This window comes from Microcaecilia unicolor, chromosome 4 (assembly GCF_901765095.1).
Source record: "Microcaecilia unicolor chromosome 4, aMicUni1.1, whole genome shotgun sequence".
Classification (NCBI taxonomy): domain Eukaryota; kingdom Metazoa; phylum Chordata; class Amphibia; order Gymnophiona; family Siphonopidae; genus Microcaecilia; species Microcaecilia unicolor.
In genome coordinates this window covers 176,211,932-176,230,988 of record NC_044034.1, presented here as the reverse complement: position 1 = coordinate 176,230,988, position 19,057 = coordinate 176,211,932, and the positions used below count along the sequence as shown (strand labels likewise).

General features: G+C 42.8%; 1 protein-coding gene across 3 annotated transcripts in view; it reads right to left on the bottom strand.

Moving 5' to 3' along the window:
- Positions 1-19,057, bottom strand: part of SBF2 (SET binding factor 2) — a 919,918-nt gene that overhangs the window by 396,135 nt on the left and 504,726 nt on the right. For all 3 annotated transcript variants that reach the window (XM_030200990.1, XM_030200991.1, XM_030200992.1), the window contains exons 7-9: positions 17,388-17,520; positions 5,030-5,138; positions 3,393-3,506 (exon numbers count right to left, since the gene is read on the bottom strand). In XM_030200990.1, the coding sequence (XP_030056850.1) occupies positions 3,393-3,506; positions 5,030-5,138; positions 17,388-17,520 (356 nt within the window). The remainder of the gene's footprint in view (positions 1-3,392; positions 3,507-5,029; positions 5,139-17,387; positions 17,521-19,057) is intronic.

The window sequence follows — 19,057 nt, the reverse complement described above, 5'->3', positions numbered from 1 at the left end:
AAAAAAATATTGAGTGGTTTCTATGTATGACATTTATTAAATTTTAACTGCCAAACCCTCTACCATTCTTCTAACTTTTGGCGATCCCTTCTCATCGTTTCTAGAGATTATAGAGATTATTTACTTGGTACTCCTGGTAGCTGAGGAGCCTGTAAGGCATTTCACTTTACATGGCCCCTTCAACTGTGTTTCAAAGTTAATGCCTCTGATAATGGAATCTCCTAGTAGCAACAGTTTCCTGGTATGAGTTTCAATATTAGTGCTTTGGTGATGTCTTTTCTCTTTGGGCACCTTCACATCTTTTTGTTCCACCTCAGTTCTATTTTCAGGGACATCACAGTGCTGTAATGGAGCAAAAAAATTCTGTAGGGGCAACACTTGTGAGGGTGGATGCTTTAGTGCCACATAACGTAGTCTGCCTAAGCATATCGTGAACCATCTATTCTTAGGTGGTTTTATCCTTTGCCGACCTGTGGGCAAGCCCAAAACATATGGCCCAGCATGGCTTCTGGAGCACGAAATTTTGGACAATGACCTGTAGTAGAGAAGCCATGCAGGGAAACAAATATTTGCAAGGCAAATCTATAAATTTCTCTGTGAAGCACATTCTCCGTTCTTTTAGGAATGTACAATAGAAAAGACTGCAATTGGGTTAGCCAAAAGAGAGATTTACAAGTCATGGAACCACTTTGCAACCATAGTGGCATAATTCACCTCCTCTATGTTGTCCTGAAGAAATTTATGATGAAACGACAATACAGACACTTTATAAAATTATGTACTTCAACATTTATGCCTGCTCCAAAGCAGACACATATGTTTGCTGCGTCAATCTAGGCATTATTTCTGCCGGTTTAGCCCTAGTATTTTATAAAGATACATAGGCACCTATCCTGCTTATAATCGAACGAGAAAAACGCCCAAGTTCCGACCTAAATCGGGAGATGGACGTTTATCTCACAAAAACGAATAACGCGGTATAATCGAAAGCCGAACTTGGACGTTTTCATCTGCACTCCATCACGGAAGCATACAAAGTTGACGGGGGCATGTCGGAGGCGTGGTGAAGGCGGGACTGGGGCATGGTTATCACCCGAACAGAGATGGGCGCCTTTCGCCGATAATGGAAAAAAAGTATGCGTTTGTAGCTAGAATTTAGGGCACTTTTCCTGGACCCTGTTTTTTCACGAATAAGGCCCCAAAAAGTGCCCTAAATGACCAGATTACCACCAGAGGGAATCGGGGATGACCTCCCCTGACTCCCCCAGTGGTCACTAACCCCCTCCCACCACAAAAAATGATGTTTCACAAATTTTTATTTTCACCCTCAAATGTCATACCCACCTCCATGGCAGCAGTATGCAGGTCCCTGGAGCAGTTGTTAGGGGGTGCAGTGAACTTCAGGCAGGTGGACCCAGGCCCATCCCTCCCCTACCTGTTATAATTGTGCTGCTTAATGCTTAGTCGTCCAACCCCCCCAAACCCACTGTACCCACATGTAGGTGCCCCCCTTCACCCCTTAGGGCTATAGTAATGGTGTAGACTTGTGGGCAGTGGGTTTTGAGAGGGATTTGGGGGGCTCAACACACAAGGGAAGGGTGCTATGCACCTGGGAGCTCTTTTACCTTTTTTTTTTTTGTTTTTGTAAAAGTGCCCCCTAGGGTGCCTGGTTGGTGTCCTGGCATATGAGGGGGACCAGTGCACTACGAATCCTGGCCCCTCCCATGAACAAATGCCTTGGATTTATTGGTTTTTGAGCTGGGCGCTTTCATTTTCCATTATCGCTGAAAAACAAAAACGCCCAGCTCACAAATTGTCGAATAAAATATGGACGTCTATTTTTTTCGAAAATACGGTTCGGTCCACCCTTTCACGTTCTCGGAGATAAACGCCCATGGAGATAGACGTTTTCGTTCGATTATGCCCCTCCACGTGTCTTTAAAAACTAGGCGCCTACTAGTCCTCAGGCACAAAAAGAAAATTAGGGGCCCTTTTAGTAAGGCACGTAGGTGCCTATGCGTGTTGTAACTGGAACTACCACGTGTCCCGGGCGATAGTTTCATTTTTGACGTGTGTCCAAAACATGCGGTAGAAATTTTCTACCGCTTGGTGCTTACCCGGCGGTAATCAGCAGTGTACACGCATTGACGATTACCGCCCGGTTAACATGTGAGACCTTACCACTAAGTCAATGGGTGACGGTAAGGTCTCAGGCCAAAAATGGACATACGAGTGCTAATTTTAATTTTGCTGTACGTCCATTTTCGGCCACAAAAAAAGGCCTTTTTTGCAGGAGTACTGAAAAATGGACCGGTGCGAATCCAAAACATGTGCCTACACCAGTGCAGGCCATTTTTCGGCGCGCCTTAGTAAAAGGGCCTCTTAGATTGTGAGCCCACTAGGGACAAAGCATATAAAGTGCTCTGGTTGTACCACAGAAAGGCAATATATTATAAATCTAACAAACAAAATATGGTCGTCACACAACGTGTAATTAAACTCTGGAATTCCTTGACAGAGAATGTAGTAAAAGAAGTAACTTAGCGGGGTTTACAAAAGGTTTGGATAGCTTTCTAAAAAAAAGAAGTCCATAAGCCATTATTAAGATGGGGGAAATCCATTGCTTATTTCTAGGATAAGCAGCATAGCATGTATTGTACTGTTTTGGGATCTTGCCAGGTACTTGTAACCTGGATTGGCCGCTGTTGGAAACAGGATGCTGGGCTTGATCGACCTTTGGTCTGTCCCAGTATGGCAACACTTACATTCTTATTATAAAATTACCCTCTATTATAATGCACCAAATTTTCTATAGGAAGGAGGGCTAGGCTGTGTAGCAGCAGAATGTAAGTAATGATGTCTATTTTTAAAGCAGCACCTCATTTAACCTGACAGAAGACAACCTGGGGGCTGCAATCTCATTTTCAAAAAGGAATATGTTAGTTCCTGTGGGCTTTGCACCTCCTTTACACCAGGAATCAATTTCACAGCTGTAACCAACTGCAGAGTTTTCAAAATTAAATCCTCATACAAAGTCAGCTGACTCCAAATTCCTCTGCTTCACTCCTTTTCAGCATGGACACTTTTACCCAAACTGGGAAGGATAATCTTCAGCAAAATCTTTGAAAATTGTCCTCTCTAAAGTTGAAAATGCTTCCTCAAAAGTAGATAGCATCAAACTTTTATTGTATTTTTTTTGTGTTTAATTACTTTGTAGACTGTCTTGGGTTGAATTTAGGCTTATGGAAGGCAGTAAACAGGAAAAGCGTAATGTAACATTATGCAGCAATAAAAGAAGGAAAGAACTTTATTCCAGCTTGCTTATCTATCTTGTGACCTATGGATTTTAATAAAGTCTTTGACACTATTCCACATCTACTGCATCTACTTACTAGTGAAAGAGCAGTTTGCGTCTGGTGAAGCAATGGTTCTGGAAGATGTGAGAGATGAATACATTCAGGGATTTTAATGGTGCCTCCATCTAGATCTGCTATGATCACATCTAGCTGTAAAAGACAGAAAAGTTAAATTATACATAGTTACTAACCCCTAATACAATAGTATTCAATCCTATTGCTAAAGAAGCACAAATTGGTCAGGGTTTCAGGATATCCTTAATGAATATGCATGAAGGATTTGCATATCTACTACCTCACTGGGATTGAATGCCGCTGCACTAATAGCTTACAAAACATGGTAACTGCTCTAAGGGGCTCAACCAGCTGTCAATCATTGCCAGGGTCCTGGTTTAAGTGTCTCTTCTGCCTGTTTCCCTGTAGCATTCTCCTATCTGCTGGCAGCCTGAAGGACCTCATCAATTTCTTATGCAGACAAGTAAATTCCGCTGCATCACTAACCAGAGAGATTTCAGCCTGGATTCAGTTCTCAGTAAGATGATGTGCTATATGTAAAGTTCTTAGGTGGCAACTGATACTTTACAGTTTTACACAGTTTATCTTTCTATTTCATACAAGAATATTTAAACATATACGTTGATTGTTGCCACTGAGATTACTGAAAGCTGAGAGAGCGTCCTTTTCTTTTTTTTTTAATTTTTGAGCCTAGAAATGTCCTCCTACTCTTCTGAACGTCCAGCTTAATTGGAACTATGGCTGGGATCCACTTCATTAGCTTTCATTCAAACCTCTGAGAAATTTTTTTTATCTATACTATAGTCCCTCCCAACCTCAATGCAGTCATTGCAGTGACAGTCACCGGCCAAGAAGGGTCACGCATTAGGGCTCCTGCAGGACCCCGAGGTCCTGTTGCTCAAAAGTAAATGCAGGCGCTAGAGGCCATTAGCGCTGTACTAGCATCTGCATTTACCTACTCAGAATGTTCGGAAGACTGGAGCAAGGGAACAAATGAGCACGCAGACGAATGCAAGTAGCATACTAATGTAGTCAAGCTCATGTTAATGAAGTCGTTTTGTATTCCACCCCAATGCTCAGAAAAGAGCGCCTGAAACAAAACTGCCTTACCACTGCAAAAAAATAATGCCAGGTTGGAGCAGGCGTTAGGGTGTTGGAAAAGAGGATTTCTCATGATTCTCATGCTTCTCTCTGCAAAACCTGTAGGTTTTGATCGCATTTGGAAGCAGAAGGAAACCAATGCAAGCCCTTAAGCACTGATCGTGAGAAACAGCAAACCTAAGCAAAAGCAGTCATTGGCGCCTGTTTCCTGCATCTAAATTTAAAGCATCCATGCTAAAAAAAAATTTGAAATGCTTATATTTAGGCCGCAGAAAACAGACGCCAATGTGTGCTTCACATTTGGGAATACCAGGCGCACGTGCACACGAGCTTACCATGGAACTCTTCTACAAATGCACCAAGCGCAATCCTCCTACCAAACTCCCTAATGTTCAGTGCTATGAGTGTGCCTATATTTGCATCTCAATTGTGTTGAGCATTAGGCATTGTTCTCTTGCACTGTTCCAGTGGTATTTTTAAAGCACTATTTGGAACAGCGCTGGAGTTTTGAGCATCGGGCCTGAGTTTTTCCACTTTTTTTCACAAGTCATTCTTACCAGCTCATGAATCTCGGTGCAAAAGACGGAATGAACACCAATGATAAAGGGAGTAGGTGAGCTCAAGACTTCAAGCAGTTGTGCAGGCAGAATTGGAATGTAAGGGTAACTGGGTACAGAATTAAAAAATAAACAAAATTAATGGTTCTGCATAGTATTTTTATAAATAGTTAATTCTTATCTGATTGACCAGAAATCTATTCAACATTTTTAGAAACCGTTCCACTCAGGCAGTCATATAAGATTAATACTAAGCTTACTAAGATGCACTAGTGTTTTTAGCACATGCTAAAAATTAGCATGCGCTGTGTAGACTCCCATAAGAATGCTTAGAATGCACTAAAAATACTAATGTGCCTCTAGCGCAGCTTGGTAAATGGGGCTCTACATTTTAAAATGTAGGAGATATAAAATTATCACAGACTTTTATAAAATCATTAGTTTGCATTATAAACTGTATTTGCAAAGCTTCCATGTGTATTGGAAATGATATAGATAAGTTCAATTTATTTTTGATATACCACCTAGCATAGTAACAGTTAAAACTATAATGACTAAAACAGAAAGAGAAGTTACATAACATAATGAAAGAAAAGAAATAGAAGAGGCGATGTCTCATACACTCCAGTCTAACATTCCGGTTCCAGGTCTCCACCATCCTCATGAAAAGAATGTCTTATAGAAATGTGTCTTTAGGTATCTCTTAAACGTTGTAAGGGAAGATTCTAGTTGAAGACCAAGAGGCATAGAGGCATATTTTCAAAGCACTTAGCCTTCCAAAATTCCATAGGTTTCTATGAAACTTTGGAAGGCTAAATGCTTTGAAAATATGCCTCATTAATGTGTGCCAGAGGAAGGAACCAACAACGCTAAACAGAGAATTATGGAAATACTCATGACAAATCTGATGAAAAGATGGAACAATTAACAACTGTTGATGAGCTGAATGCAAGGTTCTACCTGGAACAAAAGGAGTCAAATATCACAATAAAAATAGAGAAAAAACGGAGGAGCGAATTTGATGTATTAAACCTGATCCCGGAGGCAACCCAGCTAGTCAGGTTTTCGGGATTTCCATAATGAATTTTCATGAGAGACTTCTGCATGGAGTGCAGGCAGTGCATACAGATATTTATTTATTTTAGTACATTTCTACCCCACATTTACCCACATGAGCAGGCGCATGAATATTTATTAGCTAACCTTAATTATATACACAGGGCTGAATTTTCAATAATTAGTCAAAACATATTAAATACACCATCTCTGATGACTAATACAATACTTAAACAATATGTAATAACCCATTCACAACTATTCATACACTGTTTAAAACTACAACCTTTATTACAATATATTCCCAAATAATCCCTGCAGCAATTATACTCATGCATGTAGTTCATATATCAATGAGATCATATATCAATAAGGTTCTTCTTCACGTTACTGTAGATTAATACCAGAGAAGTTCTTGATGATCTTTCAAAAATACAAGTTACTTCATATCTTCCAAAGTTAAGGAGACCGTCACAACAAGACCGCCACGCCTTTCCAGATTGAAATAAAAACTTGCAATCTGGTATACAACTCAGAAGAATCATACGCTAACTGGGGGCCATCAAGTGCCATACACCATCTTCATCCACACATTGCTTGACACAACAATCTTTAGAGTTCTCCAGGTCTCTTAAATCTCCTTAGGTCTCAACACTGGCCATGTTTCATTATTACTTCCTCAGGAGACCTCAGCGTTTTGAATAATGATCCCTTCCCCGACACTATGGGATGACCGGGGGGGGGGGGGGGTTACTAAGGGATTTATTAACTTTGGGAATAAAATAAAACCGCTGTCCCAATGTCCCTTAGTAACACCACCCCCTCCCCCCCCCCCCCCCCCCCCCCCCCGGTCATCCCATAGTGTCAGGGAAGGGATCATTATTTGAACCGCTGTCCCAATTTTTGGATTTTTACTTACAGTCAAAAGTGGTTAAGATTCGTTCATATATACGGGACTCGAGTGACATGTTGAATCAATTATCTTCAGTTACAATACCACAAGGTCAGCAGATCATCATGGTGACTTTAGATGTGACAGTGTTATACACCAAAATCCCGCAACAGTCAACTTTGAGATTAATAAAACAAGTGTTAGAAAGTAAAGACTTATCTGATTCTTTCATTCAATTGTTAACTCAGAAGGCTACTTTGGCAATTGAAAAGAATTATTTCATGTTCTTTGATCAATATTTTTTGCAGATTAGGGGCGTTGCCATGGGAGCTACTGTAGCTCCCATGGTTGTGTGCCTATATATGGAGAATTTTGAAACTCAATATATGTACTCTTCTCTATGTGCTAATCGTATCCTGAAGTGGAAAGGATTTATAGATGACGTCTTCCTCATATGGTCTGGCACTGAGGAGGAATTATCTTTGTTTTTGGATTATTTAAATCAGTGTGATTTTAATATACATTTTGAAGTGCAATCACGAGGGAATACTGTGCAATTTTTGGATATTAATATTGAGTATACGCAGGATCAGTTTGATACTAGGACCTATCATAAACCTACTGATAGGAATACTGTGTTACATTTTAATAGTAATCACCCATGTATGTTAAAAGAAAGCATACCTATGGGGCAAGTTTTTGCGCATAAAGCGTTTGTGTTCTGATGAAAAACAATATTTAGCTCAGGTTGAACAGTTAAGCACTAGATTTCAACAGCAAGGTTATCCCAGAGGGTTATATGAACAGCTTATAAGTGGGCTAAGAATACACAGCATTGTAGGTTATTACAGAGAGCGAACAGGGAAGTAAAATCTTATATAAACTGTACATTGCCTTTTTACAATCAAACACGATGTGTTCAGGAGATTATTTTGAAGCATTGGTCAGTATTATCTCTGCACAAAGGACTATTAGAAAAGCCCTGATTTTCATATACTCGGAGTAGAACTATGGGGGAGATTTTGTCAAAATATAAAAGGGTTTCAGTGGCTGGAATGGATCAGGATTCTAAACCCTGAACAGATTCTGCAGCACCGCCTGCCCAAACCGACTGTCGCGTTGGGTATCCTGCTGAAGGCAGTAGTGATATGTGAATGTGTGGATTGATGATCATGTCGCAGCCTTGCAAATCTCTTCAATGGAGGCCGACTTTAAGTGGGCCACCGACGCAGTCATGGCTCTAACATTATGAGCCGTGACATGACCCTGTAAAGTCAGCCCAACTTGGGCATAACTGAAAGAAATGCAATCTGCTAGCCAATTGGAGATTGTGCGTTTTCCGATGGCAACTCCCCTCCTGTTGGGATTGAAAGAAACAAACAACTGGGCGGACTGTCTGAAGGGCTTCATCCGCTCCACGTAAAAGGCCAATGCTTTCTTGCAGTCCAAGATATGTAAACTGCTTTTGCCAGGGTGGGTATGAGGACAGGGATAAAATGTTGGAAAGACAATTGACTGGTTCAGATGGAACTCCGACACCACCTTAGGAAGGAACTTAGGGTGGGTGCGAAAGACTACTCTGTTATGAAGAAATTTCATATAAGGTGCATGAACTACCAGGGCCTGAAGCTCACTGACTCTATGAGCTGAAGAAACAGTCATCAAGAAAATGACCTTCCAGGTCAAGTACTTCAGATGGCAGGAATTCAGTGGCTCAAAAGGAGCTTTCATCTGCTGGGTGAGAAAGACACTGAGATCCCATGACACTGGTGGAGGTTTGACCGGGGGCTTTGACAAAAGCAAACCTCTCATGAAACGAACAACTAAAGGCTGTCCAGAGATAGGCTTACCCTCTACATGGTGATGATAGGCACTAATCGCACTAAGTACATAAGTATTGCCATACTGGGAAAGACCAAAGGTCCATCAAGCCCAGCATCCTGTTTCCAACAGTGGCTAATCCAGGTCACAAATACCTGGCAAGATCCCAAAAATGTACAAAACATTTTATACTGTTTACCCCAGAAATAGTGGATTTTCCCCAAGTCCATTTAATAATGGTCTATGGACTTTTCCTTTAGGAAGCTGTCCAAACCTTTTTAAAACTCCGCTAAGCTAACTAAGGTGAACTCTTACGGAGTTGGTCTTGAGACCAGACTCTGACAAATGTAGACGGTATTCAAGCAGGGTCTGTGTAGAACAAGAAAGAGGATCTAGGGCCTTGCTGTCACATCAGACGGCAAACCTCCACCATTTGAAAGAAAAACACCTCTTAGTGGAATCTTTCCTGGAAGTAAGTAAGACTCAGGAGACACCCTCTGAAAGACCCAAGGAGGCAAATTCTAAGCCCTCAACATTCAGGACATGAAAGTCAGAGACTGGAGGTTTGGATGTAGAAGCAACCCCTCGTTCTGGGTGATGAGGGTCGGAAAACACTCCAATCTCCACGGTTCTTCGGAGGACAACACCAGAAGAAGAGGAAACCAGATCTGACGAGGCCAGAAGGGAGCAACCAGGATCACTGTTCCTCGGTCTTGCTTGAGTTTCAGCAAAGTCTTCCCTACTAGAGGTATGGGAGGATACGCATACAGAAGGCCTGTCCCCCAATGTAGGAGAAAAGCATCTGACGCTAGTCTGTCATGGGCCTGAAGCCTGGAACAGAACTGAGGGACCTTGTGATTGATCTGAGTGGCAAAAAGATCCACCGAGGCGGTGCCCCACGCTCGGAAGATCTTGCGGACTACACCCATGTTCAGTGACCACTCGTGAGGTTGCATTATCCTGCTCAGCCTGTCGGCCAGACTGTTGTTTATGCCTGCCAGATAAGTGGCTTGGAGAAACATGCCATGACGGCGTGCCCAAAGCAACATCTGTACAGCTTCCCAACACAAAGGGCGAGATCCAGTGCCCCCCCCTGCTTGTCGGTGTAGTACATGGCAACCTGATTGTCTGTCTGAATTAATATTACTTGGTTGGACAGCCAATCTCTGAAAGCCTTTAGAGCGTTCCATATCGCTCTTAATTCCAGGAGGTTGATCTGCAGATCTTTTTCCTGAAAGGACCAAGCTCCTTGAGTGTGAAGCCCATCTACATGAGCCCCGCACCCCAGGAGGGATGCATCCATCGTCAGCACTTTTTGTGGCTGAGGAATTTGGAATGGATGTCCGAAGGTCAGATTGGGCTGAATCATCCACCACTGCAAGGAATTCTGAAAGTCGGTGGACAGTTGGATCACATCCTCTAGACTGCCCGCAGCGTGACACCACTGGGAAGCTAGGGTCCACTGAGCTGATCTCAAGTGAAGACGCGCCATGGGAGTCACGTGAACTGTGGAGGCCATGTGACCCAGAAGTCTCATCATTTGCCGAGCCGTGATCTGTTGAGACGCTCGAGCCATGGACACTAGGGACAGGAGACTGTCTGCCCTCGCCTCGGGGAGAAAAGCTCGAACTGTCCTTGTGTTCAACAGTGCTCCAATGAACTCCAATTTTGAACTGGGGTGAGATGGGACTTGGTATAATCGATCACGAACCCCAGTAGTTCTAGCACCTGAATAGTCATTTGCATGGACTGCAGAGCACCCACCTCTGATGTGCTCTTCACCAGCCAATCGTCGAGATAAGGGAAGACATGCACTCCCAGTCTGCGTAGCGATGCTGCAACTATAGCCAGATACTTGGTAAACAATCTGGGTGCAGATGCCAGACCAAAGGGCAGTACACAGTACTGCGTTCCAAGCCGAAACCGAAGATACTTCCTGTGAGCTGGGAGTATCGAGATATGGGTATAAGCATCCTTTAAGTCCAGAGAGCATAGCCAATCATTTTCCTGAATCATGGGAAGAAGGGTGCCCAGGGAAACCATCCCGAACTTTTCTCGGACTAGATAATTGTTCAGGCCCCTTAGGTCTAGGATGGGACGCATCCCCCGTTTTCTTTTGCACAAGGAAGTATCTGGAATAGAATCCCAGCCCTTCTTCCCCTGGTGGAACGGGTTCAACCGCATTGGCCTTTAGAAGGGCGGAAAGTTCCTCTGCAAGTACTTGGCTGTGCTGGGGGCTGTAAGAATGAGCTCCTGGTGGGCAATTTGGAGGTTTGGACATCAGATTGAGGGTGTATCCTAACCGGACAATTTGAAGAACACACTGGTCACAGGTTATAAGGGGCCACCTTTGGTGAAAAAACATCACCCTCCCTGCTACCGGCAAGTCGTCCGGCACGGACACTTTGATAGAGGCTATGCTGAACTGGAACCAGTCAAAAGCCCGTCCCTTGCTTTTGCTGGGGAACGGAATGGACCTTAGACGCACACTGTTGACGACAACAAGTGCGCTGGGGCTGAGCCTGGGCAGGCCGCCGGAAAGCAAAAGTGTACCTACTCCTAGAGTAGGAATAGGGAGCACTTCTCTTCCCTCCAAAAAACCTCCTAGATGAGGAGGCTGTAGCAGAAGGCGCCCGGTGGGAGAGAGAATCCATAGCATCATTATGCTTTTTAATCTTGTTAACAAGATCCTCTACTTTTTCTCCAAAATGATTGTCCGTCCCCCCCCCCCCCCCCCCCCCCCGGCAAGGAACATCTGCCATCCACTGCTGGACCGAATGATCCAGGTCAGAGACACGCAGCCATGAGAGTCTGCGCATCACTATATCTTGAGCAACGATCCTGGATGTTACGTCAAAAGTATCAAAAGTACCCTGGCCAGGAACATGCAACACGCCTTCTGCTGTCTGACCACCTGGTGAAAAGGCTCAGCCAACTCCGCAGGGAATGCATCAACCAAGCTGGACAGTTGACTTATCGAGTCCCGCAAGTGTATGCTCGTGAAGAGCTGGTATGATTGGACCTTGGACGCGAGCATAGCAGCCTGATACGTCTTTCTCCCAAAAGAATCAAGTCCTAGCTTCTCTGCCTGGGGGCACCGAAGCATAGTCCTTAGTACTCCTGGCTCTCTTGAGAGCGGAATCCACCACCATGGAATTGTGGGGTAATTGGGACTTCATCATTCCAGGTTCACCGTGGATCCGATATTGGGATTCTGCTTTCTTGGGAACCACAGGGCCAGACATAGGGGCGGACCAGTTTCTCATAAGGACTTCCTTCAGTACCTTATGGAGAGGGACTGTCACAGCCTCTTTAGGTGGAGAAGAATAATCCAGGACTTCCAACATGTCAGACCTGGGCTCATACTCAACCTCCACCGGGAAAGGAATAGCCGTAGCCATTTCCCGGACAAAAGAGGAGGAGGGTCAGAGGGAATCCCAAGAGACTCATCGGAAGAGAAGTACCTGGGATCTTCCTCTGATTCCCACGAGCGCTCCTGCTCAGTGTCAGACGCAACCTGAGTGAAAGTAATCTGACACTGGACCTGTCTCGACGCCGAGGATCGATGTCCTCCGTGGCGATGTCGAGAAGTCGACGTCTGATCCAACTGCGGCGAGCTTCCTCCACTGGCATTGAAGGGGAGTCGACCTGGGTGGCAAGCGACGCAGATGCTGCAGGTGGCACTGGGGTCAGAGACCTCACAACAGGTGAAGGGCCAGGCACCGCTACAGCACGTGATACAGGGGGCGCAAGCACACCCGACATCGAAGCTGATTGTTGCAGTAAGCCTTCCAGAAGTTCTGGAAACAAGGCCCAGATAAGCTCGTCAAGAGCCACCATCAGAAAAGACTGTGGGGCCAGTGGAACAGGCGGTGTCAAAATTCGTGGAGGCTTGGGAGCAGGTACCGGGCTGCCAGAAGACAGACGCATCGGCACCTCCTGTATCGAGAGGGAGCGGTCCTCTTGACGCCGATGCTTCTCGGGTACCGATTCTCTCGACACCCCGGAGCTCCCGGTACCATGCGTTGAAGGAGAACAATGACGGTGCTTCTTAGCCTTCACTCGACGCCCGTCATCGAGACTCCTCGGTACCGACGGGGAAGACGTGGAATCCTCACATCTCCTCGGGGCCGGGTCCGACGAAGGTCCCGGGGGGCCTGCATAGCAGGAGGCCTCGAGACAGGTGGAGACCCACTCAACGTCTCACTGCTCCCAGCGCGAATTGGTCTCTCAGCAGCCATTACCTTGCTCCACGACGTTGATGCTCCTGTCGATGTCGACTCCGACGCCACCAACCTCGGCACCGATGTTGACGTCGAAAGACCGGATCAGGCTCCAAAAGGTTTTCCCGTTGAGTCTCTCGAGACGCTTGGGTCCGTTTCTTCATATGAAGACACAGACTACAAGCGGCTGGGCTGTGGTCGGGCCCAAGGAACTGGATACACCAAGCGTGGGTATCGGTACCTGAGATGGTCCGGTTGCACCGAGTACAACGTTTGAAGCCTCTGGGTGCCTTCGATGACATGGAAGAAAACACAGCCTCGGTGAAATCAAACGACGCGATTGTGCCAAAAAGGAAGGGCACAAAAAGGGGAGAACCCGACCGAGCTACCTAAAGGTCGGCCGCGAGAAAAAGAAAGAAAACTTTAAAATAGCAAAAAAAGACTAAGAAAGTACGGGAAACTAATAATTTTTTAAAAATATGTTAAACAAATGAAAGGAAAAGAAAGCGAACAAGGATCGCTAAAGAAGTCTTCGTCCTGGGCTGACCGGAACAGAGCAAAAAAACACTGCCGCACCTAACCGCGGAGAAAAAAGACTAAGGAGACGCGCTCATGCGGCGGGCAGGAAGCCATTCGCGCATGCACAGTTCATCCTGCTCGCGTAACAGAACGTTCCCGAAAATCTTCATTTTTGCTGGCAAACCTTTTCTTCCGGTTCCTGGGCCGCCGTGGACAATGACGACCCAATTATGAGAACAAACAGCCTGCTTGTGCTCGGAGAATAATGAAATACGGCCAATGTTGAAACCTAAAGAGATTTAAGAGACCTGGAGAACTCTAAAGTATTGTGTGGATGAAGATGGTGTATGGCACTCAAAGGCACCCAGTTAGCGTATGGTTCTTATGAGTTGTATACCAGATTGTAAGTTTTGAATTCAACTTGGAAAGGAGTGGCGGTCTTGTTGTGACAGTCTGCCAAACTTTGGAAGATATGACGTAACTTGCATTTTTGAAAGATCATCAAGAACTTCTCTAGTATTAATCTACAGTAATGTGAAGAAAGAACCTTATTGATATATGAACTGATTGATATATGAATAACGTACATGAGTATAATTGCTGCGGGGAGGGGGTGCAGTTTTAAATTGATTATTTGGGAATATATTGAAACAAAGGTTGCGGTTTTAAACAGTGTATGAATAGTTGTGAATGGGTTATTACATATTGTTTAAGTGTTGTATTAGTCACCTGAGATAGTGTAATGAATATTTATTATGGGTATCCCGAAAATCTGACTGGCTGGGGTGCCTCCAGGATCAGGTTTGGGAACCACTGTAATTAAAGTAAGTATAATATGGAACACAGAGCTCTTCACTGAACAGTGTGATGGATGCAGCATTTGTCCAAAGATGGCAGTAAGAACAGCAGGCACCTTTTGCAATATTTTGAAATCATTCCTCTTTGTATTTGCTAGATATACTTATTTATTTATAAAATCTTTATACTATTGTTATGAACAAATTCATTCAAAATGGTTTTCAAAATAATGAAAGAATAAAGAAATAAATAAGAACAAAGACAAAAACAGTAAGCATAATCTGTCTTTTAACCCTCTCCTAAAAGACAATAATTAACGGTGTCCCTAGAATTCCAATGGTAACCGATTCCAATATCCTGGCCCCATCACTCTATAAATCTGTTTCTTCCGCTTTACATATTTAGAGGTTCATTTTCAAAACAGAAAAATATCCAAAAAGCAGAACAAAGCGGGAGGGCCATTTTTTTGCCAAAACGTCCAAATCACAAGGAGGCATGTTGGTGCAGGATTAGGCATTCCCAAAACTTGGACGTTTTTCTGTAATAACGGAACAAAGCAAAAACTTTCAGGGTTAAAGGCTAGACATTTTGATCTAGACCTGTACCAATCATGACTAACTCACAAAAAGATGCCCTAAATGACCAGATGACCACTGCAGGGGTTAAGGCATTACCTCCCTTACTTCCCCAGTGGTCAATGACCCCCTCCCTACCCCACAAAGATGTGAAAGAAACAGTACATACCAGCATCTATAACAGCTTCAGATGTTATGGCCAGGCCTATTAGACCAGCAAACAGGTCCCTGGAGTAGCCTAGTGGTTGGTGTAGTGGAAGATGTACTGAGCCAAATTGACAAACTAAAGAGTAGTAAATCACCTGGACCGGATGGCATACATCGAAGGGTAAGCAAAAAACTCAAGCATGAAATTGCTGATCTACTGTTAGTAATATGTAACCTGTCATTAAAATCATTCATAGTACCTGAAGACTGGAGGGTGGGCAATGTGATGCCCATTTTTAAAAAGGGTTCTAGGGGTGATCTGGGAACTTACAGACCGGTAAGCCTGACGTTAGTGCTGGGCAAATTAGTGGGAACTATTATAAAGAATAAAATTACAGAACACATAGACAAACATAGTTTAATGGGACAGAGTCAGCATGGGTTCAGCCGAGGGAAGTCTTGCCTCACCAATCTGCTTCATTTCTTTGAAGGCGTGAATAAACATGTGGATACTGGGCTAGATGGACCATTAGTCTGACCCAGTATGGCTACTCTTGTGTTCTTATTTAAGGGTTCCTTTTATGAAGCTTCCTATGAGCTTCTTTGCATTCAGTGCACGCTAATTGGTAGCACCACTTTGTAAAAGCAGCCCTAAGTTATGAATATAAGCAGGAGACATATCTATGCCCCACTTATACATACCCATAGAGAGCATTGTTCAAGGTGCCCTGCTAGTAAATTACACATGTAAATATACACTTACCCAAAAAAGTGCTAGAATTCTCTAAATTTATGTGTGCAAGGGGCATGTAAATGTGGCACCCAGATATAGAATTACCTTTAAAATGGGAGAAAACCTTTAGTAAACAGACTCAATGACTGCCGAAACTGAAGCTGGAGAACTACATAATAACTGTTTAGAGAAATGAAAAATAAAACAGCTGAAATATTTTTGAAGGCTACAGAACGAATTTGTTTTGTTTAGTATGTGTACCACTGACTATACTGCATATACATTTTAAAGCAGGCTGCATGTTGTATGTATTTCAGCTGAATATGTGAAATTGTATCTCTGACCTTCAAACACCTGGAAAGTACAATATCTACTTCTGGCCATAAGTCTGGTGGTCTTAATTTTGCCTTTGGAAGATGTTGCTTGAAATGGAAAAAAATGGCATAATGCAAGTGCAGTGCACTTTAGAATTACATAAAATCTCACATTTTATCGAAAATAACAGCTCAAGAAACATTTGTCCCCACTTAAATATTTAACCAGGATTTGTTCTGCTTGATGATGAACATATGACATCAATGTGTGAACTGTTCATGGTTTCTAATTTAGTTGCTGTTTAACTGGATTCTAATTTCCTAATGATCACGGCAATAGAAATCCTGCAGGGTGTTCAATGGCTTTAGAAAAATTATACTAAGAAAAAAGGCATGATCACAGTGATCCCTCTTTAAAAACACCTTTAGTGTAATAAAATTCAAATTTCTGCCCCCTCTGCCAATAATTCTTGTTTGTGCTTCTTTCAACACCTAAATTCTGCTTTAACAATTCTTTTCTACAACATGTTTGTTGGCTATCAGCCCAATGATGTACATCAGTACTACTGCACTTTTGAAAGTACACCACAATTAGATGTAATGCTGCATAAACTCAGAGACAATCTTCACTTAGATTGTGCTAAGCTTGTCTGTATTTATTTTGTGAAGTACTATATATATATGTACATACTATCAATGTGTATAAGAATAGTGTGTTAACAATAAAATAAAAACTTGGGCAGAAGAAAATGTATACAATTAAAAATGGAGAAATAAGATATAGGTGCTCAGTTTCTATTTGACTAATCTATTACACAAGGACCCAAACAGTAAAGATTAGCTCACACCATAAAGCTATTTGAGCAAATAAAACTTTGCATGCTAAGTACTAAGGGGCCCTTTTACTAAAAGATTAGCACGCGATAAATACTAAGAAGCCCATTTTATAACTACTAACACTCAAACATTTTTAGCATGTTTTGGTACGCAAATTTCATTTTGCTCTTATTTGTGATTAGTATTTCAAAGGCTGTGCTCCATTTTGTATGTCAGTGCAGAGAAAGGTATTACCTGTTTCTCAACCTTGAAATTTATATATCCAAGTAAACTTGATCTTAATTTTAACAATTCAGTAACAATGGCATTTCTTACTCTGTGGAAACTTGTGCATCCTTGCTATATTGTGTATGACATTCATACTACATAAAAATAAATTAGATGATTTTAATTGGTAACAGAAAGTTTAAATAATGAATGAGAATGGCATAACATAAGCTCACCTATATTTGAGGGGATATATTAGTGATTCCAGTGCTCTGCAAGCATCACTCAGTCGCTGGAAACTTGCTGAATGAAAGAGTACTTTGCTTTCTGTCAAAACTGCACAGAACAGGCTTAATACATTTTGGATTCCTATAACAGAAAAAGTTTTGAGACTTTACAAAATGCATATCCTTTGGCAACATTTAGATGAAAAAAATCACAGAGCTACAAAATAAGAGGTCGGTTAACATGCAGGAAAATTATGCAATAATAAAGATTGATAGGTCACAGAGAGCAATTTGCAAACCCCTCAGTTTACAAAGCCGCGCTAGCGGCTGCCGGAGCACTAATGCTGACACAGACCATTCACTTTGAATGGGTTGTGTCGGCATTGCTGCACGGCTTTGTAAACAGGGGGGGGGGGGGGGGGAAGCTGTTTCTCCCAAGTAAACTGGTTATCTGAAAATTGGCCACCCTTTGTGTGGGTAAAATACAACCCTGGATTAACAAAGTGCCACTTGTACCCATGAGCAAAGTAGGCTGGCTTGGAGGTGGAATTAGGTTTGGGGGGAAATAATATATGTAGTTTTCCATTTTCAAAACTATAAATGTAATTTTGAAGGGAAGAAGTACTGGCAGAAAAAAGCAGGTGCAAATCTTTGCATATACCAGTGTTTCTCCAAGCGCCGTCTTTGAGTACCCCTTGCCAGTCAGGTTTTCAGGTTATCTACAATGAATATGCATGAACTTTATTTGCATACACTGCCTCCATTATATGCAAATCTTTCACGAATATTCATTGTGGATATCTTGAAAACCTGACTGGCAAAGGGGTACTCCAGGACTGGACTTGGGAAACTGCTTTAGGCAAATTCAAAGGGAAAGAAAGCATGTACCTTCCCTTTGAGACATAGTACAAAATCTGTGAGTTAACATACTAGTAAATTCTGAAAGTATTTGCGGTGTTAAGAAAATTTCCTCTATTATATATAACTTGCCTCTAATCTTTTTTTTTAAACTCAATTTTTTCTTTTTCTTTTTTTTTTTTGGGGGGGGGGGGGGGGGGGGGTGGTTAGTCAGTCTCCTTCACATTTTTACTTTTACCCAGGGTTTAATTTCTCTGAGAAAGAACCTGGAACTCAATTCCACCACCTCTTCTCAAACTCTACAGCAGCAAGGGCATTCTGCTCCAGCCCCTCCCTTCCAGGCAGCCTACAGGAAAAGGATAAGCATCCAGCACAGTCACTCAACTCTCTAATTCAGTGAGCAAAACTGGATAACAAAGAGTGGCCAAAATAAAATCCAGGCTTGAAAAGTATATTATCCTGTCACCCTTACAGGTGGTCCCCTCAAGAGAAAGGTTGAGCAAAACTGGATAACAAAGAGTGGCCAAAATAAAATCCAGGCTTGGAAAGTATATTATCCTGTCACCCTTACAAGTGGTCCACTCAAGAGAAAGGTTGAGCATGCTGATAAAACAGCACGGTGAATCTTGTGCTGCTGCTGCTGCCTGCTCTCTTGAGTGGTGGAAACTTGCATTCTCACAACCCTTGTTGTACCTGTTCACTATGCTATTTTAACAGGAGGAATATACTTAAGGATTCTGATTTTTGGTTACAACAGAAAAAAAAATACAATGATAAAACACCCCAGATATGCAATTTAGGGCTTTCAGTTATAACCAAAT